Source organism: Camelina sativa, chromosome 11 (genome assembly GCF_000633955.1).
Source record: "Camelina sativa cultivar DH55 chromosome 11, Cs, whole genome shotgun sequence".
NCBI lineage: Eukaryota > Viridiplantae > Streptophyta > Magnoliopsida > Brassicales > Brassicaceae > Camelina > Camelina sativa.
The window spans coordinates 12922680-12935053 of record NC_025695.1 but is presented as its reverse complement, the minus strand read 5'-3'; the positions used below and the strand labels follow the sequence as shown (position 1 = coordinate 12935053).

General features: G+C 34.1%; 1 protein-coding gene and 1 pseudogene across 3 annotated transcripts; both read right to left on the bottom strand.

Annotated features, from left to right (window-relative positions):
* LOC104723112 lies at positions 2115-3902 on the bottom strand (annotated as a pseudogene).
* LOC104723111 (long-chain-alcohol oxidase FAO4A-like) lies at positions 5474-10471 on the bottom strand. Of its 3 annotated transcripts, none has more exons than XM_019231436.1 (4): positions 10144-10471; positions 8608-8877; positions 6690-8128; positions 5474-5837 (listed from the first exon to the last, which is right to left on the bottom strand). In XM_019231436.1, the coding sequence occupies exons 1-4, from the start codon at positions 10411-10413 to the stop codon at positions 5501-5503; spliced, it is 2316 nt and encodes a 771-aa protein (XP_019086981.1). In that variant the 5' UTR covers positions 10414-10471; the 3' UTR covers positions 5474-5500. The 3 variants fall into 3 exon arrangements, with proteins under 3 accessions (XP_019086981.1, XP_010439725.1, XP_010439724.1); XM_010441423.2 differs by having other exon boundaries at positions 5474-6504; positions 7357-8128; XM_010441422.2 differs by having other exon boundaries at positions 5474-6679; positions 7532-8128.

Here is a 12374-nt window from a genome sequence, read left to right as displayed (position 1 = left end):
TTAGGAGATCGTGGGCCAAAGCGTTTTTGAATATAGGACTATAAATTGTGTAATAAAGAGAATTGTTGACCTCTACAATTGAGAAGATCGTGGGCAATTTAAGATAGGCAATTAAGAAAAATTAAGTTCTAGTAGGTGGGAGAAAACGTGTAAAAGATAGATGGGATTAATGGAAAACTTACTCAGCTAGTCGCAAATATAAAGTAATTTTGTCTTCTGAGAATGTGTCATCTAAAATGGTACCTTGAATCTTTGTTAGTTCCCCAACAACATCTGGAAGGTGAATACTTGTTAGAGGATGAGCAAATAAATATATGAGCAAATTATCATGTTGATAGACATAAATATTGAGGTAACACTACCAGGTAAATGTTGATTAGTTCCAGCAAGAGTCCACAATTCGTTTTGTTGTCGAAACCGAAACATCTCATGTGGAATCACGGCTGTGTTTCCTTCTATGGATGTAAGGATGGTGCCATCCAAGAACTTAATGACGTAGGGATGATCTGTTAGTCTGTATTGTGGATAGCTAGTATCCACTTGGAATTCAGAAATATTGTAGATGCTCCCCTCGTGAAGGTCATCCCTGAAGCGGTAAACTCGGTATTGGGGTATTGAAACTTGAATTAAGGTAGACTGCATTACATTTTCTTCCTTTATTAATCTTAAAAATATAGAAGATAGAAAGCTATATATAAATGTATGGAAGTTGTATACCTGTTCATCAGTAGGAGGAAATCTAGGCTGATAATTTTGCCAAAATGGAAAGCTTTTGCATGCCATTTACGTAGAAGGCGGCAACACAACCTGAGGAACACGTCTTGGCTGAAGGTCCTTCAATGGAATGGTATTCATAATTGGTAATGTTGAAGGTCGTTGTAATGAAAATATGGAAAGATGGGTAATTTATAGAAGGAGCCGATATGTAGGATTTGGTTTTAAAAATTTTATATCGGGAATTAATGAGTGACGATTTGATTACATTTAAGGAGATCATGGAGGTTTTTAGAATATATGAATTCCTAACGTTTATATGGCAATACATTTAGGAGATCGTGGGCCAAAGCGTTTTTGAATATAGGACTATAAATTGCGTAATAAAGAGAATTGTTAACCTCTACAATTGAAAAGATCGTGGGCAATTTAAGAGAGGCAATTAAGAAAAATTAAGTTCTAGTAGGTGGGAGAAAACATGTAAAAGATAGATGAGATTAGTGGAAAACTTACTCAGCTAGTCGCAAATATAAAGTAATTTTATCTTCTGAGAATGTGTCATCTAAAATGGTACCTTGAATCTTTGTTATTTCCCCACCAACATATGGAAGGTGAATACTTGTTAGAGGATGAGCAAATAAATATATGAGCAAATTATCATGTTGATAGACATAAATATTGAGGTAACACTACCAGGTAAATGTTGATTAGTTCCAGCAAGAGTCCACAATTCGTTTTGTTGTCGAAACCGAAACATCTCATGTGGAATCACGGCTGTGTTTCCTTCTATGGATGTAAGGATGGTGCCATCCAAGAACTTAATGACGTAGGGATGATCTGTTAGTCTGTATTGTGGATAGCTAGTATCCACTTGGAATTCAGAAATATTGTAGATGCTCCCCTCGTGAAGGTCATCCCTGAAGCGGTAAACTCGGTATTGGGGTATTGAAACTTGAATTAAAGTAGACTGCATTACATTTTCTTCCTCTATTAATCTTAAAAATATAGAAGATAGAAAGCTATATATAAATGTATGGAAGTTGTATACCTGTTCATCAGTAGGAGGAAATCTAGGCTGATAATTTTGCCAAAATGGAAAGCTTTTGCATGCCATTTACGTAGAAGGCGGCCACAAACAACCTGAGGAACACGTCCTGGCTGAAGGTCATTCAATGGAATGGTACTCATAATTGGTAATGTTGAAGTTCGTTGTAATGAAAATATGGAAAGATGGATAATTTATAGAAGGAGCCGATATGTAGGATTTGTTTTTAAAAAATTTATATCGGAAATTAATGAGTGACGATTTGATTACATTTAAAGAGATCATGGAGGTTTTTAGAATATATGAATTCCTAACGTTTATATGGCAATAAATTTAGGAGATCGTGGGCCAAAACGTTTTTGAATATAGGACTATAAATTGCGTAATAAAGAGAATTGTTGGCCTCTACAATTGAGAAGATCGTGGGCAATTTAAGAAAGGCAATTAATTTTCAAACCAATTAAATACCAAACAACCAATAAGGAGAGAGCAGAAGTCTACTTTAATATATATGATTCTGCTTATATTAGTGGACGACGCTTCTTCCACCAAGTACACGACAGTTTCTGACTTGTTTGTTTGGTACTCATCATGTTTTTGTTCTTCTTCTATTGAACTTTTTTGTTCTTGGTTTGGGTCTTTGATTAAGACTTTCACAAGTTGTTGTTTCTTTACTTTGATCCTAGTGGCTGATATGGTCAAGGCTCCAAGTCCAAGGATGGCTAAGCAGCCAAGACACCGTCTTTTACCAGGTAACAATCTCCCTCGAGCCATCCTTCTCTATAAGCTTGACCTCGGCTCATGCTTATATCAGTACTCAGAATCAAAACCACTACCACAAAATTGGACCTGACACATAGGTAAGAAAGATAAGAAAAATAAGAAACAAATCTCAGAAATCCTGTCTTTCTTATATATTGGATGTTACATGACATATGAAGGGTTTAAATACAAGGATGGGAAATAAAACTCTTGACCCTAAAATAAAACCGAACCGAACCAAACATAATGATTTAGTTGAAACAAAACCGAAGTTTGTTATAAGGCTATACTGGTTTTATTATTTTCAAAATCCAAACAAAGAGACAAAATTTGAAACCAATTTTAGTGTCACCTAACCCAAACAGACTACATAAGTAACATATTAATGAACTCATTATATTTAAACTTTTAAGTTATTATTGAACTAAAGCCGAACCTAGTCCAAAACAACTTAAACAACCAAACCGGAATTGTAGCGGACCAAACCAATATACAAATGGTTTACAGTATTTGGTTTTAGTTTATATCAAACCAGAAAAACCAAACCGAATTACTCACTCTTACTTACAAATTCAGTAGGATTTGTGTAGGTGTTTCGGGGGAGATTCTTGGTTACATTAGATGAGAACCAAAAAAAGGAAAAAGAAGAGAGTAAAATATCATACCAGGAAAGGAGAAAAAGAACGGTGGGTAAACTAAGATCGGTAATCTTGTAATCATCTTCTCTTTTAGTTCTTGTCCGGTGATTTAGGAAGACAGCTATGTTTCCAAAGATCTGAGCAAGACAAAAGCAAAGAACAGCAGCTGATCCGAGCCCAAACGCATGGCTTTCTGGTATATAGCAGTTCCTCTCTTTGTCCCATCGAATATCTTCTTTCTATATATACACAACTGGAATATTTCAGAAAACTCGGTTCGATTTTGTCAATTAAGAAACACACACAAAAAATAAGATATTATTCTGATGGAAAGTTAGTTTATGTCATCGTACCTTTGTCTTCTTGAACTCGGCGGCGAAACATGTGATGAAGGAAACAAAACCAAGAGAGAACACGACTGAGTAGAGATAAAGGTTGTGCATAGTTTCTAATGATTTTGTGCCTTAATGGAATAAATCAATCGGACGCACTTACATAGATGTATAAAATTCTACAACATTAATGCTATACTTTAAATTGTTTGAGTCAATTTCTCAGTAGTTTTTCCATTTTTTTTTTTTAATAGGCTTGACAAAACTTTTCACCAACTAGATAATATAAGATTGAGGAAGGAAAAAAAGAGAGGAGAATATTCTTGATTGTATCAAATGATATTTTCCCAAACCATTTTAAAGGAAGTAGATTATGGCGTATAATACAAGTTCAACAGAAATCTCAAAATTTTGGATATGTGAAGCAAATTCTTGATAAATATGGAAATAAAAGAGTGGAGAATATTACTATAATATTAAGGGAAAATTATAAAAAAAAAAAAGAGCTTTTTCCCAACTTTTGTCTATGTACACTTTTTTTTTTTTAAGTTTGGTTAAATAGGTTTTAGGATATAAAAATAGCCAATTATACCTTTAGTTATATTTTCAGATAAAATTTGTTGATTTTTTTGTCTCCTGAAATTAAAAAACAGTAAAATTAAATCGAAATAATTTTATTATGTCAATCTAGTGGGCCTAATTTTTCGTAATGGATTTTTCTTCATCATCAATAAATCTCCACTCCTTGTTGGCATCCAGTGTCCATACACCACAAGTAACGTAGATTTGCATCATAAACAAGTAAGGGAAATTTTCGTGGAAGGTGGAAGAGATGGTGACCGATCACGTTAAGGTAGAATGTCGATTTTTCTTAATTTGTTTATCTTCTAAATAATTAAGAATACGCATTCTAAAATGTATTAGAACAAATCTAAACAATAATTACGAATCTTAACCATAAATTAAGAATATTTAAAAATATTTAAAAGATATTCACTTTCCTTATTTAATTTATTTTCTTTCTATTTTTAGGGTATTCTAAGGTTTCCAGGTTACAAATTCTAAAATGTCTATGATATATCTTCTAATTCTTTTAATATATAGGGTAAAACGTAGAAAATGAATTCTGAATTGATGTAGAATGAAGAAAAATGTAGAAAACATATTCTTAATTTTGTAGAACATACAAAATTCAGGTTCTGAAGTTTTTAGAACAATTTTTTCATCTAAACTTCGTAGAAGATGTACAAATTGTAGAATGAATAATCTAAATGTTTCAGAACTTGAAAAAATCATAGAAAGTATATTCTAAACAATTTAGACCAGAAATCAGCAATTTACAAACTGATTTTTGACATCCAATACATTTTTTTTTCAAATTTTTTTTTACACAGTTGTATACTAACATGGGTTTTCTGTTTGTTTTTTGGTTTAAACTCTTAAAAACTTCACAATTTCTATTAGTAAGGGCATTTCGTCACAATTGACAATCTTAAAAAAAAAGTGTATATGAACAAATGTTTAGAAAGAACTCCTTTTTTTATATTTTTCCCTAATATTAAATGATATATATTCCAAAACCATTCTAAGGAAACAGATATGATTTGCGTTTACTAAAGGCGAGGTCAATGTGTGACCTTTATAAAAAGAGAAAAAGCATAATAATGGCATGGTCTATATGACTTGAGTATAGATTAAGCCTTCCCTAGTTAAAGAGTTGAAACTTTTTATATATATATATTTTTTGTTTTGTTTGATTTGTATTTCATATCATCTATTGCCTTACTAGTGTAGGAAGTAATATCCATTTTTCTAATCTCTGTTTTCTTATTGATCAATTTGCTATTGTTTACTAATACTAATATTTTTAATAAAAGAAAATGATTTTATCGCTAACTGGTACTTGTGAAAGAAATTCTTAACATAAGTTAATTAATTGTTAGGAAAAAGGTAATTTCATTTTTAAACATAAAACTAAGTTCTATTAAAAACAGATGAGACCATATATATTACTTCCTCTTAAGAACATCAACAACGTTAAGTCCAATACAATAAGCAATAGACTGAACGGTGACCATCGGGTTAACCCCTAAAGCCGTAGGAAAAACACTTGTGTCCGCTACGAATAAGCCTTCCACCTCCCAAGTCTCTCCTGTTGGCCTCACTGCGGATTCCTCTGGCCTAATTCCCATCCTACAACTTCCCATTTGGTGAGCTGAACATAACTGCCCTGACAAATCCTTCAACGGCTTTGAACTCTCTTCTCTCACAAACCGTTCAATCTCTACGGCACTCGCTGTTCTAAGGTTCAAACTCTTACCTTCTAAATTATGTGTCCCAATCTCCTCAGCTCCGGATGCGGCCAGAATCTTCAAGACTCTCTCAAGACCCTTCTTTAGACTCTCTTCGTCTTCATCGTTTAAGTTGTAGTCAATGCAGCTCGTGGAATTGACTGTTCCGGTTCCTTTGTCTCTCAAAAGCGCAAAAATGTGCGCGGTTCTTGAGAATTTGAGCATTCGGGTTTTGAAATCATTGCTTGATGTCCAAGGAGTGATCCCTGAAAACATTCCTGGATGTAGAGCAGGTGTCTGAATCACCGTTTCGCCATATGACCTCTGCGTTTGTGCATTTACAAGGCTAGACATTGCGGTCATTATTCCTCCCTCGTAGCTCATCTTCTTCTTCTCCGGCCATTTATCTTCCTCTGGAAACCATCCCCAAGCCATAACAACAGGATGTAGGGAAAGGTTTCTCCCAATGTTAGCATTCGTCAAACCGCTGCGTTTCAACAGATGCGGCGTTCTAAGTGCACCGCAAGCCACTACCGTCGATCTAGACTCCACCACGTATATCTCTTCTCCAAACGCAAACGAAACTCCACTCGCCTTCTTCTTCTTCTTCCCCTGTTCACAGTCATACAAGACTTCCATCACTTCACAACCAGGAAGGATCAAACCATTACCAGATTCAACTAAATCTACAAGCCAAGTCTCTGAAGTCCCCTGCTTTTGACCTTTCTTGCATCCCAAGCAACAAAACCCACAGTAATGATCGGATGGAGCATTCCTCGGAATATTCTTCACCGGTAACCCTAATTCTTCACAACCCTTTCTCAAGATCTCATTATTAAACCCTTCTTCTACAAATCCGCATTGAACACCCATTCTCTTACATACAACATCCATTGCCTCTCGATANACAGCTCCGGATGCGGCCAGAATGTTCAAGACTCTCTCAAGACCCGTCTTTAGACTCTCTTCGTCTTCATCGTTTAAGTTGTAGTCAATGCAGCTCGTGGAATTGACTGTTCCGGTTCCTTTATCTCTCAAAAGCGCAAAAATGTGCGCGGTTCTTGAGAATTTGAGCATTCGGGTTTTGAAATCATTGCTTGATGTCCAAGGAGTGATCCCTGAAAACATTCCTGGATGTAGAGCAGGTGTCTGAATCACCGTTTCGCCATATGACCTCTGCGTTTGTGCATTTACAAGGCTAGACATTGCGGTCATTATTCCTCCCTCGTAGCTCATCTTCTTCTTCTCCGGCCATTTATCTTCCTCTGGAAACCATCCCCAAGCCATAACAACAGGATGTAGGGAAAGGTTTCTCCCAATGTTAGCATTCGTCAAACCGCTGCGTTTCAACAGATGCGGCGTTCTAAGTGCACCGCAAGCCACTACCGTCGATCTAGACTCCACCACGTATATCTCTTCTCCAAACGCAAACGAAACTCCACTCGCCTTCTTCTTCTTCTTCCCCTGTTCACAGTCATACAAGACTTCCATCACTTCACAACCAGGAAGGATCAAACCATTACCAGATTCAACTAAATCTACAAGCCAAGTCTCTGAAGTCCCCTGCTTTTGACCTTTCTTGCATCCCAAGCAACAAAACCCACAGTAATGATCGGATGGAGCATTCCTCGGAATATTCTTCACCGGTAACCCTAATTCTTCACAACCCTTTCTCAAGATCTCATTATTAAACCCTTCTTCTACAAATCCGCATTGAACACCCATTCTCTTACATACAACATCCATTGCCTCTCGATATGAATCACTTCGGAACATTTTGAGTTTGGACTTTTCTGCCCATTCATTCATCACATGTTCTGGTGTCTTGATCGAGGCGGACCAATTGATTGTAGAACCACCTCCAACCGTGGACCCTGCGAGAACCACTACGTTCATATCAGACGTCGCTAACAACCCACCGGACAAGTACATCTCCTCCATAGCTTGCCCTTCAAGTAAAGAAAGTGTGCTTCTTGCATAGTAATTTCCTGACTCCACCACCAACACTTTGTAACCCGCCTTGGCTAATACTCCGGCTACCACTCCTCCACCGGATCCGGATCCAACCACCACAGCATCACATCTGATTGTCATCACCCGGTTAGAGAGAGATGATCCTTTTGGATTCTTTTTCGGAGTTGAAACTGTGAACCCACGATCGGTTAACTTCTTTGTAACGACTTCTCTAGGGCTTTTGAGATCGACGATGCCATTGTAAAGTGGTCCAAAGATCTCCTCAGGTTTCTTCTTCTTCTCATTTAGTTCTTCTTGAAGATCACTATCATCTAAGCTGGGTCCATTGTAACCAATTGCTTTCCAAGACAAGTTCCTTCCTTTTCCATCGACCTGAAAGTTAATAAATCACTAGAAATTTAATTCGTTTTAGAAGTTATATCAGTTGTCAGCAGTTGACAAGTTCCTCCCGGATACATCGTGTAATGAGTCTCTTTGAAGAATACTTTTCAACAGGTCCACCACACGTAAATCATTGGGCCATATAGACCTCGTTACCATATATGGTCACATCGATATTTTGCATTTTGGCTCAAAATTTAAGAATCAGGTCATTACCATGTCCTTGACTTCATGGTTAAATTCTTCTATGTAAAAGTTTGTTTTATAATATTCGCATACTATGTGAAGTGAACGAGATGTAAATCTGAAATATCTTGATAAGTTTAATTAGTTAGTAGAGTAAGATTAAACTTGATATTGAAAAATATAGTGTGTAAAAAACATAAAACTTAAAGAAACATTAGGAGTACGTATATAGTACTAAGAAATAAGAAATTGTAATGAGTAACAAAGATTTAAGTTTAATTTACCTGAGTGAAGAAGACAAGGGCAGTGATAAGTTTAATGGACTTAAAGAACATTCTAAGGAGTGAGAAATAGCTTGCAGACCAATTGAGCAAAACATCTTCTCTCTGTTTTGCCGGCAGCCGGCAGAATATCCGGAAGTAAGGAAACTCGCCGGTGAAACTTCTCCGACCGCACAAGATGAAACTTCCGATCCAAGTGGAGAGAAACCACAATGCAACTCTTAGTATCCACTTCTTCGGGTGGTCAAGTCTCTCACTCATTAACTTTGCCACCTATATTATTGTGAATTTATGATATAATTAAATAAAAAAAACGGTTAAATAATAATGATGAAAATAATATGAATCAGAAAGAAATATTTAACAGTTTTCATACTAAGATTTAGCATAAAAAGATTTTTTATATTGCTATTGTATTTGTTTGAAACAGTTGGACCCTAAATGTTTTTGCTCCTTAGACTTATTGTATGGATCGCCAACAAAACTATGCGGTCAAACCAGTGTCGCTAATTCGAGTGGATATGTTGATGGCAGTCTCTGAATCGACTACTATCTAATCAGGTTTAAGGAATTTATACATTGAACAGATTCATTAATCATTATTAACTGATATGATGGAGATTTTTTATTTATCACCGCCTAGGTTAATTGACAGTTTTATAATTGTAATGTGAATTCTCTGAATTTTTTAATAGTGCATTATCAGTTAATAATAAATAAAAAAATCTCCACATTGACTAAAGCCAAGACCAATAATAAGTATAACATCGTAGTAGACTGACTAGTAAACAAGATAAGTATCAATCTATTTTGACTTTCTTTCTTGTCAATGTAATTATGACACGAAAAGGAATATTTGAATTGGTCATCGGAGTAATATTAATACCCTATATCTAATTATCATACATATATGGAACGAATAAATGGTTGCAAAAAGTAGACGAATTAACCAAAAAAAAAAAAGGGAATTTAATTGTGAGATATTTTTCTACATATTTCTTTTTTGTTAGAAAAATTTGAGATATGTTTGGCATCAATGGCATGCGTGATGACGGAATTTAGGTGTACTCGAAATATGTCGGATCTATATTTCACGGAGAGTACTGATTTTTTGTTGTCATCTAAAGTACTGATTCTTCTTTTAGCGACAACAGTACTGATTTACACACGCATGCAATATGCAACTATAATTACCAAACAGATTTAATATATAAACCTCTAGTTGCTAAACACTTCATGTAATCCAATTATTATATATAGTCTAACCAGTAAAAACTGTTGTTTAATTAACGTTGTCGAATCTTGGAAATGAATCACCTTTGAGAAAGAAAGAAAAAAAAGGTTTAACGTTTTGTAAAACACCTGGCTACAAATTTAATTTTAAAACCAAACCTTGATCGAGAAAGATAACAAATTAACCAAGAAAAACCAAAACTTATCTTATATATGTGTATATGTGTATATATTTGGGATCTATGTGACTATGTAGATATCTTCTATATATATGGCCATGCATGTATGTATGTAAATAGCACTTACGCGGTCTGGAGTTCCGGTCTGAGAAGCGGAGGCGGAGAAATACTCAGCGACGGAATCATCATCCACGTGTCCTACTCCGGAGCCGTCGATGGAGGGTATCAAGGTATCACAGATCGCCACTAGAGATTCCATCTCACGCTGCGTCAGTGATGAGTTTGCACAAAACGGCTTCGTTTGATCATTTCTCTGCCGGAGGCTTCCAACTTCTACGTCTAATTTGGCCTCTGACATTGGATCTTTCTCAAGACAGCTTTTGTTTTGGTTCTCCATTTATTCAATAGTTTACCTTTAAGTTTGTGTCTAGTACTGAAGTATATATATATATATATGTCGTGTCGTGTTTATTTATATAGAGACCAAGGGGTTTAAATACAAACATACTTGCGTATAAATATATTTTATGTACGTATTTATGTAGATTAAATGATACATGAACCATATCAAATAGGTTGGTACCAGAAGGAAAATTCCGATATATACCAGGCAAGAACACAGGTTTGCTGCCAATTATGTTTTCACAATATATTAAATTTTTCTTTTTGTGATTTTCTTTTTATAGAAAGCATGAATATCATTCTTAAAATAACACTAATTACGATTAATCTTTCTTAGTCAAGCCTTTTATTATTGTTAAACTAGTCAAACTTTCTGAAATATTAATAATAAGGACATATTATCTTACGTTTAAATTTAAATTTAAATTTTGATATTTAATAGATATATATGTACACTATTACGAAAACTTATTTGTCATTCGTAGTCGTATGTATCCTAAAATCCACAAACAAAAAGAAAAGAAATCAGAGGATGGGTATTAGACTATTCAGATGGAGTGTAATTTACTCTTTCCAAAATCAGTATATTTACCTTTTGACTTTTTCATACTAGTTGTTATAGAAGTATTAAATTCTTTAATACATATCCACTTTACTTGTAATAAATAATCAAAAACAGAATCACGACGACTAGTAGTTCCAACTACAGTATATAACGGTGTATGTTTCTCCTAAAGCTCAATTCTATAGAATAATTGTAATGTTTTATTTTTAACCTATAATGATATCTCTAAAATATTTTATAACATGTCATACAAATAATTAAATTTAAAGTTTTAATTTTTAGATATGCATCATTTACAATTTGATAATTTGACAGATTATTAAAATAGGAGAATTGATATTATTATTCATAGATTTGAATTTATGTGTCTCATGTGTATAAGTCAATTTGTCTATAATATTTGTAATTTATTGTAAATAGTGCTTTCTAAATATTACAAGTTCAATTCCTAAACCATAAAATTTATAACATCCGAAAGTTTAATCTTATTTTGCTATAGTTGTTCCAATTCATAATTTTTTAAAAAATAAACAATTAAAAATATATCTATAAATTAATAATTATTAATTTACACTATAAAATAATAATTGTTAATTTATAGATAAATTAATATCACTATAAATTAATAAAATGTCTTAGTCCCAACATTATTAATTTACAGAGGTTTTACTGTATATCAAATGGCTAAAAAATATGGATCACAACATGTGATATATATATAGAAAGATAATATATAGTTCGGTGAGTCGGATAACAAAAACGTTTCTGTTTCATTTTTTTTTTCTGTTTTCAAACGTTTCTGTTTCATTTTGGTTTGGGTCTTTTTTCAAACGTTTCTGTCACATTCACTTGTAAAAACGTTTTTGTTTCTATCACTCTCACATATCTTTGTTCTACCTTTTTTATATGATAAAAGCATACTAAACATTAAAATTAACTAGTAAATAAGTGAATGTCTGATTCACCCATGTGCGAATGTCTCAAGATATCAAAAGGAATGATAAAACCATAGTAGTATAGAATGATTAATATCAATTACATCAAGTTTTTTTTGACAATGTTCAAAAATATGATAGAATCAAGAAAGCGCAGAGATCATAAAAAGGGCCCAACCACTGAGTGATCAAGGTACCAAACTGGACCCTTTTGAGACAAAAACAAAAGAATTGAATGTAGAAGACAGTACAGTTAACAATACCTGTCCCCCATAATTATCATCATTCATTATAAGTTTCTCATTTCCTCCCCCAGATTTAGAGGTTTATCTTACCCTTTTTAATGTAAATTATAGATGCATTGATATCATCGAATCGATTGTCCAATGCAAGTTGCTGACTGGTAGATGGAATTTAATAAAATTTATGATCTCCTATTTTTGAACGTGCTTAATG